At 47.9% G+C, this 21903-nt stretch overlaps 1 protein-coding gene across 2 annotated transcripts in view; it reads left to right on the top strand.

The window, feature by feature from the left end:
• The window catches only part of NDST1 (N-deacetylase and N-sulfotransferase 1), an 88136-nt gene that overhangs the window by 27236 nt on the left and 38997 nt on the right, over positions 1–21903 (top strand). For both annotated transcript variants that reach the window (XM_027545947.1, XM_027545948.1), the window contains exons 3-5: positions 2237–3123; positions 11481–11975; positions 14833–14920. In XM_027545947.1, the coding sequence (XP_027401748.1) occupies positions 2611–3123; positions 11481–11975; positions 14833–14920 (1096 nt within the window). In that variant the 5' untranslated portion in view covers positions 2237–2610. The remainder of the gene's footprint in view (positions 1–2236; positions 3124–11480; positions 11976–14832; positions 14921–21903) is intronic.

Raw genomic sequence — 21903 nt, 5'->3', positions numbered from 1 at the left:
CAGGCCAGCAGGGGAGGTGGGGTTAGATGGCCTGAGTAGGCAGGTGCCTCCCCACCCACTGTGCTCCTGTCCTGGCCCTGGGCCAAGGGGTGGGGCTCGCTGTGGCTGCAGGGCAGAGGGCTGCCCTTATCAAAGGGGATCAGGACATGGGTGCACCCTGGGAATAAGCTGGACCAGTCGCCCCAGCTCTCTTGGCCCCACCCAGGAAGCCTGTCCCGCCTTGCCCTGCCCTCAGCTGGAATTGCAGGGACTCCCTGGAAAGCTCTGCCTGTTCCCTTACGTCTGAGCTTCGCTGTGTGTCCCTCCCTCTTCCTACCCTGGGTCAACCCTTGCTTGGCTTTCTGGCCAGTTCAGGTACCACTTCCTTCAGGAAGCCTTCCTTGATCCTCCCCCTTCCTCCTCCAGGGGGATTAAGTGCCCCTCAGTTCCCTCAGATACCCTCCCTGCTGTCACACTCGCCTGTTTTCTTGGCCGCCTTGGGTTCCCTGTGATGCTGGTACATCGTAAAAGACTGAACTGTAGAATATCAGAGGTGGAAAAGTCCCCAGACGTCATCTGGCCCAGGCCCCTCGCTGACCAACAAGAGGCCCAGAAAGGGGCAGAGTGTGCCGAGGCCACACAGCGCATTATGGCAGAACTGTGAGCAGACCCGGCGTCTGAGACACGTCCTCGTTTCATACCCCTGCCTCTTTGCTGAGCACATCTCTTAAAAATATTTGTTTTCACGTATTCACAAAATAACAAATGATTATTATAGGAAATCTAGGAAACAAAGGAAAAGAAAAGTCAGAGATAATTGTTACTGTTTTTTGTTTTGATTTTTGGATTTAGTACCAGTTTCTGGCTTACGCGTAAAATTTTTCACAAAAATAAGACAGTATGGTCTTATAAAAATGTTTTCTACTTTAACAATATATATGGTAATTCTATTTCTGTGTCAGTAAATGCCCTTCTTCAACATACTATAAATGGCTGCCTGGGATTCCATCACATGCTTGCATTATAATTGCTAAAGACAGTCCCCTATTGTTGGGCATTTGCTATTATAAACAACACTCTGGGCTATTATGCAGCGCGGGGATTCGTTTTCTTCTGGGGAAATCTTTGCACACTTCTGCAATTACTACCTCTAGGATGAGTTCCTAGAAGTACAGCTTTAGGGTCTCTGGTAGACTGTACCCACGCTGAGCAGACCATATAGTCTGGGGGCTGGGAACGTTTTTGCGGGATCTTCATCCCTGCCTCTGGGTCTGAGACTCACATTCCCCTCCGGGCTGCGCCAGCCCAGTCCCTCACTCCTGTCCTTATCCCCATCTCCCATCCTGCATGGGAGCTCTCCTGCCAGCTTTCAGCAGCTGCCTCCACTTACGTTTAAGGGAGACTAGAGGGCCGTGGTCGGGGTGCTGTTTGGGTGAGGATGTTGGGCGAGCTTGGGATCCTCAGGGCAGGGGGTTTGGTCGCCTGCTGTGCTGGGCTGGTGTGTGCTGCTGCGGGCTTGTGCCCTGAGGATGAGAGATGCCTGTTGTATTTGGGGCAGATAGCGGCAGCTGCCATCTCTTACATGTGGCTTACTCTGTGCTCCTCCAGTAGGTTTCCTCGGTTACCCCTCGGCCCCAGCCTGGTGCAGCAGGCCTGGCGATGTCACACGTGAGATCGCTGATGCTTGAGAGGCCTTCTCGCACAGCCAAGCCGCTGATGCCTCACAGCCTAAGTCTGAATCCTGGTCTGAGCCTTAGGCTTTAATCTGTCAGATGGCGCTGCTGGGCGCATTCCGAGAGAGAAAGGGGTGGGAAGCACGCGGGTAAGGGAGTGGGGGAACGCGGTGTTGGGTCGTGATTTAGAATTCCACCTCTAGCTGCCAGGCCTTGCGAACGTTTATTGTCCCGCTTTATTCTTCCTGCTTCTGGAGTCTTCTTGGTGCAGTCTTGGGCTCTGGTAATCATGATAAACAGCATCTATCACTGAAGACACCATATGCAGGTAACTGCTCAGCGTGATGTATACATTATGGGATGAAACCTCCCAGCCTCTGGTGAGGCAGGGACTGTTGTTAACACATGGAGAGACTGAGGCTCAGAGAGATGGAGAAGCTTGCCCCAAAGCATGCACCCAGGTCGAGCGGCAGTAGTCGAACTCGGGCTGGCCTAGATCAGGTCCTGTGGGTCCACAGTCGGTGGAGACCCCCAGGGCCCACACTCCGACTTTCTACCTTCTGACTCTCCTTCTCTCTCCACAGCCTTGGCCCCGGGGGCCCCACTGAGCGAGCGGCATGTGGCCCCCCCAGGCCTGCCCAGCATCCTTCTGCCCGCTGCCCAGCCCCCCCAGGAGGCCCTGACGCCCTGGGGCACTTCTGCTGTGCACAGGACCACGTGGGGGTTTGCCATGGTGACATAAAGGGGTGCGGAGGAAGGAAGGAGCGCAACCAGCCGTGGACTGCGCCCCTGGCTGGGAGGAAGGGCCAGGGCCCGGATCCTCCTCTCCCCTGCCCACTGCGGGCCTCACTCACTGAGTCTCTGTGAATCTCTTGGCCAGTGGACAACTCGGGCATCTCCTCCTGCGTGGGGCCTTGGGGCAGGCCGGGGCCCTGGTGGCCACGGTCTGGGGGCCAGGATGCCCGCCCTGGCGCGCCTCCGCAGGTTGTGTCGGCACGTGTCCCCGCAGGCCGTCCTTTTCCTGCTGTTCGCCTTCTGCCTGTTCAGCGTTTTTGTCTCGGCCTACTACCTTTATGGCTGGAAGCGGGGCCTGGAGCCCTCGGCGGACGCCCCCGAGCCTGACTGTGGGGACCCTCCTCCCGTGGCGCCCAGCCGCCTGCTGCCACTCAAGCCCATCCAGGCGGCCACCCCTTCCCGCACGGACCCTTTGGTGCTGGTGTTTGTGGAGAGCCTCTACTCGCAGCTGGGCCAGGAGGTGGTGGCCATCCTGGAGTCCAGCCGCTTCAAGTACCGCACGGAGATTGCACCGGGCAAGGGCGACATGCCCACACTCACTGACAAGGGCCGCGGCCGCTTCGCCCTCATCATCTATGAGAACATCCTCAAGTACGTCAACCTGGATGCCTGGAACCGGGAGCTGCTGGACAAGTACTGCGTGGCCTATGGCGTGGGCATCATTGGCTTCTTCAAGGTACGTGGGGGCAGGTCTGAGCAGTGAGGAGCTCCAGCTGAGCTCGATTCTCATCCCACACTCGCTGGCTGAGTTCCTCACTTTCCCATCTGTACAATGGGGGTAATGACAGCGCCTCCTCCCAGCTTGCTGGTCGTGAAGGGTGAGCGGGTGAGTGTAGATAAGGTGCTTGGGGCACATGGTGCCTCGTGCCTGGTAGGTGCCTTTTAAGTATTAGCTTTATTAGGAGCATTGCCTGCGTTGCACAGGCCTTGCACGCTGCTGGCCCACTCTTAAGAGTGGCCCTAGGGATGGGGTGCAAGGGAGAAGAGCATGTGCTCTGCTGGGTCATTCAAAACCTGTCACGGCAGTTCTCCCAAGGGCGGGGGTATGTCCCTGTTTTGCAGATGGGCAAACCAAAGCTCAGGAGGGTAAAGTTAGGTTACAGGAAGCTGTGCTGCCTGTAAGTGAGAGAGCCAGGCTCTGAGCCCAGATTTAGATGGTTGGGGCTCTGGGTCCTATACCCTTTCCTCTTGGCTGTGGAGGGGTATATGGAGTTCATGCACCCCTTGGACCAGAGCCATTTTGCGTTGGAAGAAGGAGGGGAAAGAAATCCCAGAGGACAAGTGAGCTACTCTGGGCTTGGTGGGGTACCCGGAGCGACTGCTGGGACCACGGTCCTTTCTGAAATTGTCATGGAGAAGCTGTCCTTGGGGAGGAGGTTGGGGACAGCCGGATAGGAGACCCAGAGGCTATGGCCAGAGAACTCTGAACTGCAAGGTGGGTGACTGGGACTAGCTGGGTGCTTGAGGGTGTTTGTTCCTTCATTCAGCAAATATTTACGAAGTGCCTACCATGTTTGTTCTTCGGTGGACACTGGGGACACAGTGGTGATCGAAGTGTGCCAAGTCCTTGCGATTGTGCTGCTGACATTTCTGTGCAATGGGTGGGGTGGGTGACTAGACAGTGAGCAAATGAACATACCAGGTGGCAGGTGGTGATAAGTACAAAAAAAAAAAAAAAAATAAGCAGGAAAGGGCACGTGGATGATGGGTATGGGCAGTGATGCTGGTTTTGATAGACTGGCCAGAGACGTTTTCTTTGATTAGGTGACTGGAAGGGCATGAGAGGAGCCCATGGCTCTGTGCAAAGGGCCTTCCAGGCAGAGGAGATAGTAAACACACAAGCCCTTGTGTGGCGTGAGTGGAGAGAGGAGCAGGAGATGGGTCAGAAGTAGCAGTGTGCGCCGGTGGCTACTCGTTTGTGCCCAGGCGTTGGTGGCACAGCCACGCCCTGGCCCTGTGCCCTGTGCTGGGAGGACTGTGGTCTAGATGAGGGTGTCTTACGGTGTGTTCTTTCACGCACTAATGGAGCAGGATGCTCTTCCACTAGAAAAGGTTTTGTGGGCCAAGAAATTGAAGGCCCGTAGAAGTCCTGCAGTGGACCAACCCGGTGAGCTTTGTTCCCCAGCTGGCTTGATGACAAAACCCTTTATTTCACATCTCAGCATCTGGGAAACGCTGGCCTGGTTTATGGCTGGGCAGTGGCGTAGCGTCAGACGGCTTCATTGTCTGCTTTCCCTTTGCTCCTGGACTGTGTTCCGTTCCTGCCACGAACTTCATTATGCTTGATGCAGAGCCCCACGCCTGAGAAACGTCGGCGTGGCTGACAGTTATTGAGTGCTCATGCACAGCCCCACACATGCTGTGCACTTTATGTGAGCTAACACATTTGGCACTCATAAACCATCCTCCAAACCAGGCGGAGGTCATCCTGATTTGAGAGAGAAGAAAACTGAGGCACGGAGGGGCAAAGCAATGTCCCCGCACTCAACACCTCTAATGAGCATAGGTGTAGGATTTGAACCTAGGTGATCGGGTTCTACAGACTTTATTCCCAACACTGGGATGGGTCCAGGAGCATTGAAAACCACGTATTTAGTAGCATTTGCACCAGAGCCCACGCCCAGTGCCCAGAGCTCCCCTGGTTTCTGGGGACCAGTCTATGGACTCTGGTCATTGGGCGCAGTGGGTACAACAGAGCTGGGATCCTCTTAGGCCCTGGTTCCTTGCTATACAGAAGGTGAACATTTGGCCCAGGGAGGGGCAGTGGTATGCCGAGTCTCCTGTGGGGGGCCTGTGGTCGCTCCAGTGCTCCATGCTCTTTCCACCCTTCTGTGTAAGACAAGACCCCTCCTTGGTTTTCATCAGGGGCCGGTGACTTTCCATTCCGACTGGAGCCATCTGGTGGTCAAGCTGCATGTTTCTGCTCTTCTGCAAGAAACATGCAGGTTGGGGGTTGGGACTCCAGGGGTCTGGAAGTGCTCACTTTCTAATGCCCACAGCACTGGACTCCGTGGTCAGTGGGAGAGCAGGGGCTGGAGAGTCCAGACTGTGGGTCAGTTCTTTCTGTCACTTACAGACAGAGTGACCTTGGGCAGGATATTCAGCCAGTCTGTGAAACGGGGACAATCACAGCACCCGCCTTTGTTGCACCACATTGAAGATAGGACAGTGGACAGGAAGCACTAGCACAGTGCTTGGTACCCAGAGCCACCAGGAAGTGGCAGCTGGCTGGCCTTGCACACACGACTGGGGGTGGCTGTCTGTCTTGTGGCTCAGCCAACATGTGCCCCTGAAGTCACTGAGGGCAGAGTCGGTCTTCGTCCGTAGCCCTGTTTCCTGGCTCAGCCTGGCAGCTCCAGGTTCCCCCGGGGTTGAGCACATCCTGGCAGAGGCCTGACAAGGGCCACTAATGCTTTCTGTGCACACTTGTGTGTGTGTGTGTTAAGTTACCTCAATCGTGTCTGACTCTTTGCAACCCCATGGACTGTAGTCTGCCAGGCTCCTCTGTCCATGGGGATTCTCCAGGTAAGAATACTGGAGTGGGTTGCCACGTGCTCCTCCAGGGGACCTTCCAGACCCAGGGATCAAACCCCTGTCTCTTTTGTCTCCTACAGTGGCAACTGGAGTCTTTACCACTAGTGCCACCTGGGAAGCCCTGTTTGTACGCTTACTCTGTGCCGCACCCTCAGCTCATTGCCTTGCAGGCCTTGTTGTTCAGTTGCTCAGTCATGTCCAACTCTTTGTGACCCTATGGACTGCAGCACACAGCACGCCAGGCTTCCCTGTCATTCACCATCTCCCAGAGATTGCTCAAACTCATGTCCATTGAATCGATGACACCATTCAACCATCTCATCCTCTGTCACCCTCTTCTCCTCCTGCCTTCAATCTTTCCCAGCATCAGGGTCTTTTCCAAAGAGTCACCTCCTCCCATCAGGTGGCCAAAGTGTTGGAGCTTCAACCTAAGCGTCAGTCCTTCCAATGAATATTCAGGGTTGATACCTTTAACATTGAGTGGTTTGATTTTCTTGCTGTCCAAGGGACTCTCAAGAGTCTTCTCCAGCACCACAGTTCAAAAGCATGAATTCTTCAGCGCTCAGCTCTCTTTATGATCCAAAACTCACATCCATACATGACTACTGGAAAAACCATAGCTTTGACTAGACAGACTTTTGTTGGCAAAGTAATGTCTGTGCTTTTGAATACCATGTCTAGATTTATCATAGCCTTATTTCCACAGAGCAAGCGTCTTTTAAGTTCGTGGCTGCTGTCCCCATCCCCAGTGATTCTGGAGTCCAAGAAAATAAAGTCTGTCACTGTTTCTACTTTTTCCCTATCTTTTTGCCATGAAGTGATGGGATGGATGCCGTGATCTTAGTTTTTCGAATGCTGAGTTTTAAGCCAGCTTTTTCACTCTTCTCTTTTACTTTCATCAAGAGGCTCTTTACTTCCTCTTCGCTTTCTGCCATTAAACTGGTACCATCTGCATATCTGAGGTTGTTGATATTTCTCCTGGCAATCTTGATTCCAGCTTGTGAGTCATCTAGGCCAACTTTTCACAGGATGTACTGTGACAGTATACAACCTTGATGTACTCCTTTCCCAGTTTTGAGCCAGTCCATTGTTCCATGTTCGGTTCTGTTGATTAAAGGTGGTCTGGTATTCCCATCATTTTAAGAATTTTCCACAGTTTGTGATCCACACAGTCAAAGGCTTTAGCATAGTCAATAAAGCAGAAGTAGCTTTTTTTTTTTTTTTTAATTCCCTTGCTTTTTCTAAGATCCAACGGATGTTGGCAGTTTGATCTCTGGTTCCTCTGTCTTTTTTGGATCCAGCTTGAACACCTGAAAATTCTTGGTTCACATCCTGCTGAAGTCTAGCTTGAAGAATTTTGAGCATAATCTTGCTAGCATGTGAAATGTGCAGTTGTGTGGTAATTTGAACATTCTTTGGCATTGCCCTTCTTTGGGATTGGAATGAAAACTGACCTTTTCCAGTCCTGTGGCCACTGCTGAGTCTTCCAAATTTGCTGACATATTGAGTGCAGCACTTTAACAGTATCATCTTTTAGGATTTGAGATAGCTCAGCTGGAATTCCATCACCTCCACTATCTTTGTTCATAGTGAGATTTCCTAAGACCCACCTGACTTCACATTCCAGGATATCTGGCTCTAGGTAGGTGATCACACCATCGTGGTTATTTGGGTCATTAAGACCTTTTTTGCACAGTTCCTCTGCGTATTCTTGCCACCTCTTCTTCTTCTCTTCTGCTTCTGTTAGGTCCTTGCTGTTTTTGTCCTTTATTGTGCCCATCTTTCCATGAAATGTTCCCTTGGCATCTCCAATTTTCTTGAGATCTCTAGTCTTTTTGTCGTATTCCTTTATTTCTTTGCATTGTTCATTTACGAAGGCTTTCTCATCTCTCCTTGCTATTCTTTGAAACTTTGCATTCAGTTGAGTGTATCTTTTCCTTTCTCCTTTGCCTTTCTCTTCTCTTCTTTTCTCAGCTATTTGTAAGGCCTCCTCAGACAACCACTTTGCCTTCTTGAATTTCTTTTTCTTAGGTATGGTTTTGGTCACTACCTCCTGTACAGTGTTACAGACCTCCGTCCATAGTTCTTGAGGCATTCTGTCTACCAGATCTAATCCCTTGAATCTATTCATCAGCTCCACTGAATAACCAGAAGGGCTTTGATTTAGGTCATACCTAAATGTTCTAGTGCTTTATCAAATATATCACTTTATCAGATATATCACCTATCACTTCATAGGTCCTGTGAAGTGAGTACTTTGTTTTTAGGTGAGGAATTGAGGCTCCAAAAGTAACATGGCTGTCTAGACTGACACAGCTCATAAGTCTGAGCCAAGATTGAGCCAGCATGCTCAGTTCTTCTAACCCACTTGTAGGAGCAAACTAACCGATAGCTGTGAGACCTGAGGCCCTAAGAAGTAGTGCCTTGGGAAGCAGGGCCCTGAGGTTCCCAAGGTCATGCAACCAGTTACTCTCAGTCGGTACTGCTGCTGCTGCTGCTGCTAAGTTGCTTCAGTCACGCCCGACTCTGCGACCCCCTAGACGGCAGCCTCCCAGGCTCCCCTGTCCCTGGGATTCTCCAGGCAAGAATACTGGAGTATTGCCATTTCCTTCTCCAATACATGAAAGAGAAAAGCAACTCTTAGCGACCCCATGGACTGCAGCCCACCAGGCACCTCTGTCCATGGGATTTTCCAGGCAAGAGTACTGGAGTGGGGTGTCATGTACTAGGCCTTCCCATTCCTGGGTCAGGGCTATTCCTTCCTCTGCCTGGTGACCCCACTGGAAGACTTGGTGTCTCCTGTATGGGTCCCCAGTGCTGAAGAACAGGAGGGATTCCCCTCCCTTGGGGCGAGGCCCACAGTGGGAGTTCAGTCTCTGCCATGCTTATGCTTACTTTCCCTTCCCTTCCCAGATGGTTGCTTTCACTGCAGGCTGGGGTGGACAGCCAGTGACTTGGCTCTCTCCCTTCCTCGCCGTGTCCTAGCTGGCCAGCTGCCTGAGCTGCCAGCGCCTGGCAGTCAGTTCAGGATCGGGGCTTTGAAATGGGATCCCCCAGTGCCTGTGGTCCACTGTGGCCTCCCCGGCCACAGCAGGTGATAGACAGGGTCTGAGATGTCACTGGCCCCCACTGCCTTTGTCCCCGGTGCTGGCTTAACAGTCCTGGGGACCCTGGGGCTGGGGGAGGGGCCTCTCAATTTGGGACTCTCATCACAAGGGTGGGGAGTTGGCAGGTGTTCCTGGTGTGTGGAGAGTGGAACACAGGCCCCTTACCTCAGCTTGTGAGGCCAGGGCCCTCCAGAGCCTTCACGGGAATTACAGAAAAGCAGTTTTGCATGGAGGTTATTACTGAAAGGTGCCCTGGCACAAGGCTTGGCCCTCAGCAAGTGTCCTTGCACGGCGCTCACAGGCCAGCTCTCCAGGGCGGCCCAGCGCACCACCCTGCCTCCCTCTCCAACCTCATTTGGCGCCCTTTGTCCACTCTTGCTTTGTCCCACCCCACACAGTGGCCAGATGGACCTTTAAAATGCAAATAGGAACCTGTCATCCCTCTGTTCAGATCCCTTTGATGGAGTCTGTTGGCTTCCCAGTGCCACTTCCAGCCTCCAGGGTCCTGCAGGTCTGGCCCCAGCTGACCTTTCTGCCTCTTCTCCCTGTTGATCACTCTGCTGGCCTTTCCATGTTCCTTGACTGTGCCACACTCTGTCCCATCTCAGGACCTTTGCACTTGCTGTTCTTTGAACTTGGCTCCCACTTCTGCCCTAGTTGACACTTACTCATTCTTTAAATCTTAGTTCAGAAGTCTGTTTCCTAGCGAAGCCTCTCTTGAGCTAGCTGACTATGCTCAGTTACCTACTCTTCTAGAGCTCTGAGCCTCTTCTGTGTAGTTGTGCCACATTGAAGTTTTATGTACATTTCTGCTATTTTGATTTCTCTCTCTCTTCTCTGCTTGCCTTTATAGTTCATAAGGGCAGGAGCAGTGTCTGTTTTTCTCACCACATGCCTGTTACTTAACACAGTGCCTGGAATAGTGAATAATTGTGGGATAAACAAATGAAACGTGTAATGAATAGCTGTCATGTGCCAGGTATTCGGGATCTGTTCTTTCTTTTTAAAAATTCAGTTACTCATCAAATATGCCTTTTCTCCCACTGGGTGTCAAGCCTGTGCTGGCACCAGGAATCCAAGGTAGAAATGACATCGTCCCTGCCCTTGAGAGGGCGTGGACTGGCAGGGAGACTCTGAACAGATAGTGCTGCAGCCGAGGTGAGAAGTGCTGCAGCTGAGGCTTTAATGTGGTCCCAGGGATGAGAAGAGAGGAGATGCTTTGGGTTTTGAAGGATGAGCAAGAGTTTGTCAGGCCAAGAAGACTCAAAGGAGGTGGCACAGGGACAAAGACAGATTGTACTACAACCAGAGGAATGTGACTGGGAGGGTGAAGGACAAGGGGCAGGGGCTGTGAGTCCAGGGAAGAGGAAGGAGAGGGTGCTTTGGGTACTGTCTGAAGGTCCCCAGAGAGCTGGCAGCGGTGGATCCTGGGAGGAGACAGAGGCACCGGGAGCTGGACTCCTGTGGGGCATGGCCTCGGGAGTGCTGGGGCGTCTAGGGGTTGGGAGCACTCTGCGGCGGAGTGTCTACTCCTGCACCCCCAGCAGTTTCCTGCTCCTCCAGCAGTCTCCTGCTCTCTGATCTCTTCTCCATGGGCATTCGCCCAGGCTTTCTCCTGAAGAAAAGATGGTGTGGCAAAAGCCAGCTTGGAAAGCCCAGGCAGGAAGCCTGGTGGTCAGGTGGGTGGGCTCTGGGGTCAGCCATGTGGCTGTGCAGTGCGGCTCATCCTGACCACTGTGTGACCCAGGATGGCACCGCGCTCGGAGCCTCGGTGTCCTTGCCTGTGAAGCGGGATGACAGAGGCTGATGTGAAGACTGAAGGCGCGATGGTGATGCTGCCAGTCCTGTTCTGATCACTTTGCCAGGATTAATGCTCACTCTCCTCCACCAGCCCTGAGGGACTTGCTGCCATTCTTGGCCATGTTTTATAGCAGAAGAAACTGAGGCGTGGGGAGGTTACATAACTTCCTCAAGGTCAGGCAGACTGGTGGCAGAATCTGTGCGCTCCACTGCTAGCTTTCCCGTGTGTGATTTTGGACAGGTTACCTAGCCTTTCTGGGACTGGTCTCCTTGTCTGTATAACGGAGATGCCTCCATCGTGGGGCTGCTGGGAGGATTACAGGGCCTCTTCACGTGAAGTATGCGAGCCTGGTTCCTGGCTTTGGGAAGCCGTCCCGTGTGTGAGCTGGTGTGGTACTGAGATGGGCAGAGTGGGGTGTGCTATGTTCACAGAGGCTCAGGAGTGTGATGAGGCCTCCAGGAATGAGAGCGGGTACTGCTGACATTACTGTTCTCTGCCCATCTCAGTATTACACCTGAGATTCCATGGTCCCGGGGGCTGTGGATCTGATGGCTGTCTTTCCCCTCCCCTCCTTTCCCCTCCCTGCTGCAGGCCAATGAGAACAGCCTGCTGAGCGCACAGCTCAAAGGTTTCCCCCTGTTCCTGCACTCGAACCTGGGCCTGAAGGACTGCAGCATCAACCCCAAGTCCCCGCTGCTCTATGTGACCCGGCCCAGTGAGGTGGAGAAGGGCGTGCTGCCCGGCGAGGACTGGACCGTGTTCCAGTCGAACCACTCCACTTACGAGCCGGTGCTGCTGGCCAAGACGCGCTCGTCTGAGTCCATCCCGCACCTGGGCGCGGACGCCGGGCTGCACGCCGCGCTGCATGCCACGGTGGTCCAGGACCTGGGCCTGCACGACGGCATCCAGCGTGTCCTCTTTGGCAACAACCTCAACTTCTGGCTGCACAAACTCGTCTTCGTCGATGCCGTGGCCTTCCTCACGGGCAAGCGCCTCTCACTGCCTCTGGACCGCTATATCCTGGTGGACATCGATGACATCTTCGTGGGCAAGGAGGGCACACGCATGAAGGTGGAGGACGTGAAGGTATGGCTGGGGTGCCAGCGGGGGCAGGGGAGGCCTCACCACCATCAACCTCTGCTGTCCCCACTGTGACTTTGCTCTTTGTACTCCTTTATGCTGTCCGTCCCCCTCCCTTGGCCATTTGGTTCTATTGTCTTCTTCGCAGCAGGTAGCCATTTAAAATTATTTGAAGTACTGAATATAGAGGAATTTTGCATCTGGATATGTGGGGCTCAGGAACATAACTACTGAGAGATGGGAGCTGTGCGGAGTTGTTTACCTACCTCTTAATCCAGACATGATTTTTAACTCTCAAAAATGTGTATGTCAGTATCAAAGCTCCTCCAAAACTCATAAAACAAGAATTAGAGCTTAAATCATACACAAGGCATACTTTAACTGAGCTCTGTATAGATGGTGGAAGGCATGTATTTAATTCAAAAAATGTTTACCTAACTTAACTAACTATATGTAAAAGCATTTTGCAAGCCATGAAATTTTACACATGTTTCACTGTAAAAGAGACACCTACAAATTAAGACCGTTAAGCATTCTCTAAAAGACAGCTTCCGTCTACTCACTATTTTACTCAGGGTTATATGCAGAGGGAACAACATCACTTGTGTAAATGGGGAAATCAGTATCACATGCCATAAATAGAGGGCAACCATAACAATAGATCCAGTGAAAACAAAACAGGGGATTAAATTCTACTGAAGTACTGCTGCCTACTGACCGCCTGTCCTCTCTTATGTGAGATTAGTGAGAGTTAGAAATGTATTAGCACCAAACCAAGACTTTTTTTTTGATGTTAGGAGGAGGAGTGAAAGAGACTTTACAGCAATGCTTTCCTCCCATGGGTGCTATGTTGGGATTGGCTGTAGGTCCTGAAAGGGCCATAGCGGGTGGGGCCCCCGGGTGAGGAGCAGGGGGATGTGTTGACCTTTCCTTGGTCCAGAGTGAACTCTCTGCTCCTCCTTACACCTCCAGAGGAGAAGAGCAGAGCAGAGGCTTCTGGGGAGCAGGCAGTGTCTGGGGAGTCAAGACCTGGGTTCAAGTCCCAGTCTGCCCCTAAGTGGGTGACCTGAGCACACCCCTTCCCTTGTCTGAACCTCAGCAGTGAAATGACAAGATGGGGTGGGTGGGAGGGGCCTGGATGGCTGGGGTTGGGGTCGGGGGCGTGTGCAGGTGCCAGGCTCTGAGCCCTCTGCCCCACTTTTAGGACAGGGCAGTATTGCTGTTTTATGTGTCTGCTTCTGAGATTTCACCTCCTCAAGGGCTCCTCTGTTGGAAGAAAGTTTTGCGACAGCTCCTCTTGAGCCTTCCAGCTGAGGCTTCATACGATGCCACGATCCACCTCCAGCAAAGCAGATTACTCTGTTTTCTACCTAGGTCATTCTTCTGGTGGCCCAGCCTTGCTCTCTCCTCTGTAACTTAGGTCTTTGCTCCCTGTCCAGGATGAGTCCTTGAGAGGTCCAGTGTTGGCCCCAGAAGGAAATCAGGCTGCCAGGCTCACTGTGTCTCCCATGAACCCCAGACTTGGCCTCTTGGTTCTTATTTTCCCCATTTTTAGAGTGAGAAGAATGCTAGCAGTTTGGAGCTGTTTCTGTAGAAGAGTACCAACAGAGATGCCCTCTTCCATGCATGCAGCTCAGTGGAGACTGCCGAGCCCTCCAGCAGCCAGGTCCCATTTGCCTTAAGCATCCTTTTTTGAGTCAGAATGGACAGTTAAAAAAAAATTTTTTTTTCTTCAGTCCCAAGCACTGGCGACAACTGAGCTTTTCTTTCAGAAACATGAATGTTGCCTCATTAACTTGTACAGTACGGGCTGTCCAGTACAACTTAAGTAATACCAACAGCAGCTTTTATTCAAGGCTTGGCAAGCGCCAGGCTCTGTGCTCAGCCCTTTCTATGTGTTGCCTCATCTGATCCTCACAGCAGCTTTGTGAGATGGGTATTGTTTTAAATCCCGTTTTATGGAGGCAGACACTAAGATTCAGAGAGGTGAAGTGACTGGCCCAAGGCAGCACAGCTAGGGCATGGATGTCCATGAGGTAGTGCATGGCCCCAGGAGAGCCAGGACTTTCTGTTTGCAAAGTGTTCTGATAGCAGGCTCTTCTTGCAGGTTTCCCAGCAGCCTTGCACATCATGCCTGGTAGGGACTTTTTCAGTCCCCACTCCAGAGGACAACTGAATGTTTGTTTCACAAGGGTCAGCATCCCTTCTCTGACATGCAAAGCACTGAGTGTGCCGTGCATGGAAACGCTGCATTGCTGGACACACAGTATATCTTTAGAAAAGTTGTGGTCCTTTGGTATCAGCCTTTTAGTCACCAGTGATGTGAAATCCCCCTCATTTGACAGATGAAGACATGAGGCTAACAGTGGCAGTGACTTCAGACATGACAATGCTACCATTTTTCATCATTTGCCAAAATGCCAGGCTGTTTTACATGTAGTATCTCATTTAGAGTCCCGTGAGAGAGCTGTTGTTAACCCCATTTCACACCTAGGGAAACTGAGGCCTGGAGAAGTTGCTAAACTTTCTCAAGGACACAGCAGTATCAGGCTAGGGTCTAGGCCTTGTCTTGCCGGAGGCCTGGTGGAGGTGGTAGCACAGGCTGGCTTCGTGGGAATGGGGCCTGCACAGTCACACAGGGCCCCATGCTTGGAAGATGCCCACACAAGGTGATCCTCCGCTGTTCCCTTCCTGACATTTTTAACAATTTTTGTGCAGACATCCCTATTCTTATTTTTCCTTGGGCCCTGCAGCCTTTGTAGCTGGTCCTGTAGGAGCCAGACCCTTGATGTGGGCCCTCATGGGAGGAGCAGGGAGCTCCTGGCTTCCTCTCACCGCACTGTCCCCACTCTGCCTATCCTAGGCCCTGTTTGATACACAGAACGAACTACGGACACACATCCCAAACTTCACTTTCAACCTGGGCTACTCAGGGAAATTCTTCCACACAGGTAAGTGGGCCTGGCTCTGCCCCTACTCACAACTTCCACGGGCCCTCAACATCCAGACCCTCGGAGTGCAGTGCCGTGGGGACAACAGGAGGGTGCATGGGCCCACTGAGGGTCACATTTGACCTGACCCCTGTGGCCTCTGCCAGAACCAGATAGCCCACAGAGCAGTCGCAGCCCCAGGTAGAGGGCACTTGGGGGTAGCAGTGACGCGACGATAGCCCCCAGTTCGTCCCCGGCGCTCAGGCTCTGCTGCCCTGGGGTTGGGCATCTTCTCCCTCTTGTCTGTCTCACCCCCACCTTTAATATTCTTTGTACTACTTCTGCCTTACAAAGGAATTGTTGAATTATAAGAACATTACAGAAATATATAGCAGAGAAAGTGAAAAGGCACTATAATTGTACCCCCCAGAGACGAGCACTGTCATGAGTTTATTTTCTTTCTTTCTTTTTAAAATTTTATTCATGTATAGTTGATTTACAATGTTGAATTAGTTTCAGGTGTGCAGCAAAGTGATTCAGTTATACATATATACGTGTTCATTCTTTTTTAGATTCTTTCCTCATATAGGTTACCACAGAATATCGAGTAGAGTTCCCTGTGCTGTACAGCGGGTCCTCGTTGGTTATCTGTCTTATTTATGGTCATGTGTACATGTTAATCCCATACTGCTGATTATCCCTCCCCCTCCATTTTCCCCTTTGGTAACCATAAGTTTGTTTTCCATATCTGTAACTGTTTCTGTTTCGTGACTAAGTTCATTTGTGTCATTTTGTAGAAATCTGATTCCGCTTATGAGTGATATGATATTTACTTTGGCTTATTCAGTATGATAATCTGTAGTATCCCTGTGGCTGCATATGGCATTATTTCGTTCTTTTTAATGGAGCAGTAGGTACTGTCAGTTGCTCAGTCGTATCCGACTCTCTGTGATCCCATGGGCTGTGCCCACCAGGCTCCTCTGTCCATGGGATTCTCCAGGCAAGAATACTGGAATGGATTGCCATTCCCTTCTCCAGAGGCTCTTCCTGACCCAGGAGTTGAACTTGGGTTTCCTGCATTGCAGGCAGATTCTTTACCGTTTGAGCTACTACATGTGCCTCTTCTTTATCCGTTCCCCTGCTGGTGGACGTTTAGGTGGTTTCCTTGGCTCAGCTGTTGTAAATAATGCTGCAGTGAACATTATGGTGCATGTATCTTGTCAAATTATGGTTTTCTCTGAATATATGCCCAGAACTGGGATTGCTGGATCATATGGTAGTTCTATTTTAGTTTTTTAGGAACCTCCATAACATTCTCCCTAGTGGCTATACCAGTTTACATTCCTACCAACAGTGTAGGAGGATTCCCTTTTCTCCACACCCTCTTCAGCATTTATTGTTTGCATATTTTTTCGATTTTTTAATTGGAGGAGAATTGTTTCAGTGTTGTGGGGATCTCTGTCTTACATCAGTGCAAATCAGTCATAATTATATATATATATCTCCCCTCCCTCTTGAGCCTCCCCACTCCCTGACCTGTTCTCCTCCTCTGCATCATCACAGAGCTCCCTGTGTATGGTTCGCATGTTTTTTGATGATGGCCATTCTCACTGGTGTGAAGTGATGCGTCACTGTATTTTGCTTTCCTTTTCTCTGATATTTAGTGATGTTGAGTATCTTTTCATGTGCTTTTTGGCCATCTGTATGTCTTCTTTGCAGAAATCTCTGATCTTCTGCCTATTTTTTTTATTGGGTTGTTTGTTTTTTCGACCTAGAGCTTCATGAACAGTTTTGTGTATATTTTGGAGATTAATCCCTTGTCAGTCACTTTGTTTGCAAATATTTTCTCCTATTTTGTGGATTGTCTTTCTGTTTATGGTTTCCTTTGCTGTGCAGAAACTTTTGAGTTTGAATACCATTTGTTTATTTTTGTTTTTATTTTCATTACTCTGGAAGGTTAATTCAAAAAGATCTTGCTGCGATTTGTGTCAAAGTGTTCTGCCTATGTTTTCCTCCAAGAGTTATAATGTCCAGCCTTATATTTAGTTTTTGATCCATTTTTAGTTTATTTTTGTGTCTGGTATTATTTCATTCTTTTGCATGTAGCTGTCCAGTTTTCCTAGCACCATTTATTGAAGAGACTGTCTTTTCTCCAATGTGTAGTCTTGCCTCCTTTGTTATAAGTTAATTGCGCATAGGTGCGGGGTTGTATTTCTGGGCTTTGTGTCCTGTTCTATTGATCTATATTTCTGTTTTTGTACCAGCAGCATACGTCTTGGTGACTGTGGCTTTGTAGTGTAGTCTGAAGTCAGGGAGCCTGATCCCTCCACCTGCATTTTCCTTTCTCAGGATTGCTTTGGCTATTCAGTTTTTTGTGACTCTGTACAAATTTAAATTTTTGTTCTAATTCAGTGAAAAATGCTATTGGTAATTCAGTAGGGATTGCATTGAATCTGTAGATTGTCTTGGGTAGTGTAGTCATTTTGACAGTATTGATTCTTCCAATCCAGAAACATGGTGTATCCCTCCATATGTGTCATCTTCTATTTCTTTTCATCAGCATCTTATAGTTTTCATAGTATAGATCTTTTGTCTTCTTACATAGGTTTATACCTAGGTATTTTATTCTTTTTGATGTGATAAATGGGATTGTTTTCTTAATTTCTGTTTCTGACCTTTATTGTTCGTGTGTAGGAAAGCAAGTGATTTCTTTGTATTAATTTTGTACCCTGAAACTTTATTTACCAAATTCATCGATGAGCTGTAGTAGTTTACTAGTACCATCTTTAGGATTTTCTGTGTATAGTATCATGTCATCTGCAAAGAGTGGCAATTTTACTTCTTCTTTTCAATTTAGATTCCTTTCATTTCTTTTTCTTCTCTGATTGCCGTGGCTAGGACTTCCAAAACTATGTTGAATAAAGGTGGTGGCAGAGGACATCCTTGGCTTGTTCCTGATTTGTAGGGAATGGTTTCAGCTTTTCACCATTGAGAATGATACTAGTGGGTCTCCCACATTGTAGGCAGATGCTTTACCGGCTAAGCCACCAGGGAAGTCTGAGTTTGTCATATATAGCCTTTATTATGTTGAGGTAAGTTCCCTTTATGCCCACTTTCTGGAGTGTTTTTTTTTTTTTTTATCATAAATGGGTGTTGGATTTTGTCAGAAGCTCTCTCTGCATCTGTTGAGATGATCATATGGTTTTTGTTCTTCAGTTTGTTAATGTGGTGTGTCACATTGATTTGTGGATATTGAAGAATTCTTGCATCCTTGAGATAAATCCCACTTGATCGTGGTGTGTGATCCTTTTAATGTATTGTTGGATTTAGTTTGTTGCTATTCTGTTGAGTGTTTTGTGTGTCTGTTCGTCAGTGATATTAGCATGTAATTTCTTTTGTGTGTGTGGTATCTTTGGTTTTGGTGTCAGGGTAATGGTGGCCTCATAAAATGAGCTTAGGAGTATTTCTTCTCTGCAATTTTTGGGAATAGTTTCAGAAGGATAGGCGTTAACTCTTTAAATGTTTGATAGAATTTGCCTGTGTAGCCCCCTGGTTATGGACTTTTGTTTTGGGGAGTTTAAAAATCACTGTTTCAGTTTCAGCACTTGTGACTGGTCTGTTCATATTTTCTGTTTCCTCCTGGTTCAGTCTTGGAAGGTTGTGCCTTTCTAAGAATTTGTCCATTTCTTCTAAGTTGTCCGTTTTTTTTGGCAAATGGTTTTTGTGTATGCGTGTGTGGTCATCTTATGATCCTTTGTGTTTCTGTGGTGTTCATTGTTACTTCTTCATTTCTAATTTTATTGATTTGCACCCTTTGCCACTTTTTCCTTATAAGTTTGGCTAAAGGTTTATCAGTTTTGTTTTATCTTTTCAAAGAACTAGGTTTTAGGTTCATTGATCTTTTTTTATTGTTTTCTTTGTCTCTATTTCACTGATTTCTGCTGTGATCTTTATGATTTCTTTTCTTTTACTAACTTTGGGTTTTGTTACTTCTTTTCACTAGTTGCTTTAGATGTAAAGTTAGGTTGTTTATTTGAGATTTTTATTGTGAGGTAAGATTGTATTTGCTGAGTCCCATAGGTTTGCTATTTTTTTATTTGTCACTTGTCTCTAGTTATTTTTTTATTACCTCTTTGATTCTTTCATTGATCCATTGGTCGTTTAGTAACATATTGTATAGTCTCCACATATTTATGTGTTTTATATTTTTTCCCCAGTAATTGATTTCTAATCTCATAGTTTTGTGGTCAGAAAAGATGCTTGATGTGATTTCACTTTTCTTAAATTTACCTAAGCTTGATTTTGGCCTATGGTGTGATCAGTCCTGGGGAATATTCCATGAATACTATAGAAGAAGATCTTTTCTGTTTTCTATAAATATCAACTAAGTCTGTTTGGTCTAATGTTTCTTTTAGGGCCCGTGTTTCCTTGTTGATTTTTTTCGTCTGGCTGATGATTGATGAAAGTGGGGTTTAAAGTCCCCCACTGTTGTGTGTCACTGTTTCTGTTTTTATGACTATTATCATTTACTTTACATATTAAGGAGCTCCTGTTTTGAGTGCTTATATATTTACAACTTAAAAAAAAAGACAAGAAACAAGGAAGGGGGCACCATGTAATAATGATCAAGGGGTTAATCCCAAAACAATGTATAACAATTGTTATATTCACATGCCCATTATCCTCTAAACTCTTTCCCATCCAGGCTGCCATAGAGCACTGAGCACAGTTCCATATACCATACAGTAGGATTTAGTGCTTATCCATTTTAAATATAGTGAGTGTGTTCACATGTATCCCAGACTCCCTGCAACCCCTTCTCCCTGCCCTTCACCCCTGGCAACCATAAGTCATTCTTAAGTCTGTGAGTCTATTTTGTTTTCTAAATAAGTTAGCTTGTATCCTTTCTTTTTAAATTCCCCATACAGGGAATATTATGTGGTATTTCTTTCATCTCTGTCTAATTTTCCTTACTCAATAGGAAAATCTCTTGCTGCAAATTGCATTACTTCATTCTTTTTAATGGCTAAGTAATATTCCCCGAATAGGTGTTGCACTTTTCTTTCTCCATTCCTCTGTCGATGGACATTTAGGTGGCTTCCCAGTCTTGGGTATTGTAAACAGTGGTGCAGTGGACCTGAGGTGCAGGTTTCCTTTGGAATGCTAGTTTCTTCTAGATGTGTGCCTTGGAGGAGGATTGCTGGATCATAGGGTAGTTCTGTATATGGTTTTATAAGGAACCTCAGTGGTGTTCTCTGTAGTGGGTGTACCCATTTACACTCCCTCCACCAGTGTAGGGGGCTCTATTTTCTCCACACTGTCTCCAGCATTTATTGTTTGTAGATTTTTTTTATAATGGCCATTCTCACCCATGTGCAGTGGTATCTCATTGTAGTTTTAATTTCCATTTGTTTAATAATTAGTGATGTTGAACATCTTTTCACATTCTGTTGGCCATTTGTATGTCTTCTTTGAGACATGTCTGTTTAGGTTTTGGGTCCAATTTTGCATTCTGTTGTTGGCATCTTTTATATATTCTGAACATTAAACCCATAGGAGGCCTATGGTGTTCCAACATTTTTGCCCTCCTCTAGGTTGTCTTTTCACTCTTGTGAGAATGTCCTGTGATGCGTGGAAGTTTTTTATTTTTTGTTTTTTTTTAAGGCCAGTGTCTGATTTTCGTTGTTTTCTGTGCCTTAGGTGTCAAATCGGAGGTTCCAGCACCAAATCGAAGGTCAGGGAGATATTCAGCCTTTTTTTCTTCTACAGTTCTATAGCTTAGTTCCAAAATTTTAGGCCTTGATTCATTGTGCATTAAATTTTGTCTATGGTATGAGGGAAGATCCACTGTAAAGGTTTTGCACATGCCATTTGTTGCATCTGCAGTTCTTGCCTGGCAGATCCCATGGGCGGAGGAGCCTGGTGGGCTGCAGTCCATGGGGTCATTAGGAGTCGGACACAACTGAGCGCCTTCACTTTCACTTTTCATTTTCATGCATTGGAGAAGGAAGTGGCAACCCACTCCCGTGTTCTTGCCTGGAGAACCCCAGGGACGGGGGAGCCTGGCAGGCTGCCAGAGTCTCTGGGGTCGCACAGCGTCGGACACGAGTGCAGCGACGTAGCAGCAGTAGCAGTGCCATTTGTTGGATCTGTTCTTGGCCCATTGACCAGTCTTAGCACTTCTATCAGCAATCAAGTGAAATTAGAAGTGAGGGTTTGTTTCTTGGTTCTCAAGTCTATTCCATGGTCTGTATGTCTATGCTACTGCAGTAATACACATCTGGAATACTATTTGGCTCTTCAGTGTCCCTTGGAATTCCATGTGAATATTATGATGTTTTTACCAATTCAGAAAAAAAAAATCAGATTGAGTAGGAATGAAATGAATCTCTATTTTTACTGAATAGTATTATTATTTGAACATTACTAGGCATTCTAATATATTTAAACATGTTGTTTTCCAATTATTTAGGTTTCTTTAAGCAGTGTTTTAGAGTTTTCAGGGTAGAAGTGTTTCACCTCCTTGACTGAATTCTGAAATATTTTGTATTATGTTTAAATTTTTTTTTGGAGTATAGTTGGTATTCAGTGTTGTATTAGCTTCAGGCATACAGCAAATTGAATCAGTTAAATTATTTGTATATCTACTCTCTTTTAGATTCTTTTCACATAGGGGTTAATGCAGGGTACTAAATAGAGTTCCCTGTGCTGCATAGTAGGTTGTTACTAGTTATCTATTTTATGTAGAGTAATGTGTATATGTTGATCCCAGTCTTCTAGTTTATCCCTTCCAGCCACCCCTCACTTTCCCTACTGGTAACCATAGGTTTGTTTTCTGTATCTGTGTTATCAATAATGGCATTTATGGCAACATTTTAGATTTTGGATATAAGTGACATCATATGATATTTGTCCTTTTCTATCTGACTTACATCACTGGCTGTGAGAATCTCTATGTCCATCCATATTTTGTTCATTTTTATGGCTAGTAATACTCCATTGTA

Source organism: Bos indicus x Bos taurus, chromosome 7 (genome assembly GCF_003369695.1).
Source record: "Bos indicus x Bos taurus breed Angus x Brahman F1 hybrid chromosome 7, Bos_hybrid_MaternalHap_v2.0, whole genome shotgun sequence".
Lineage (NCBI taxonomy): Eukaryota > Metazoa > Chordata > Mammalia > Artiodactyla > Bovidae > Bos > Bos indicus x Bos taurus.
The sequence above is the reverse complement of the archived record's forward strand: the minus strand, read 5'-3'. Positions and strand labels throughout refer to the sequence as shown.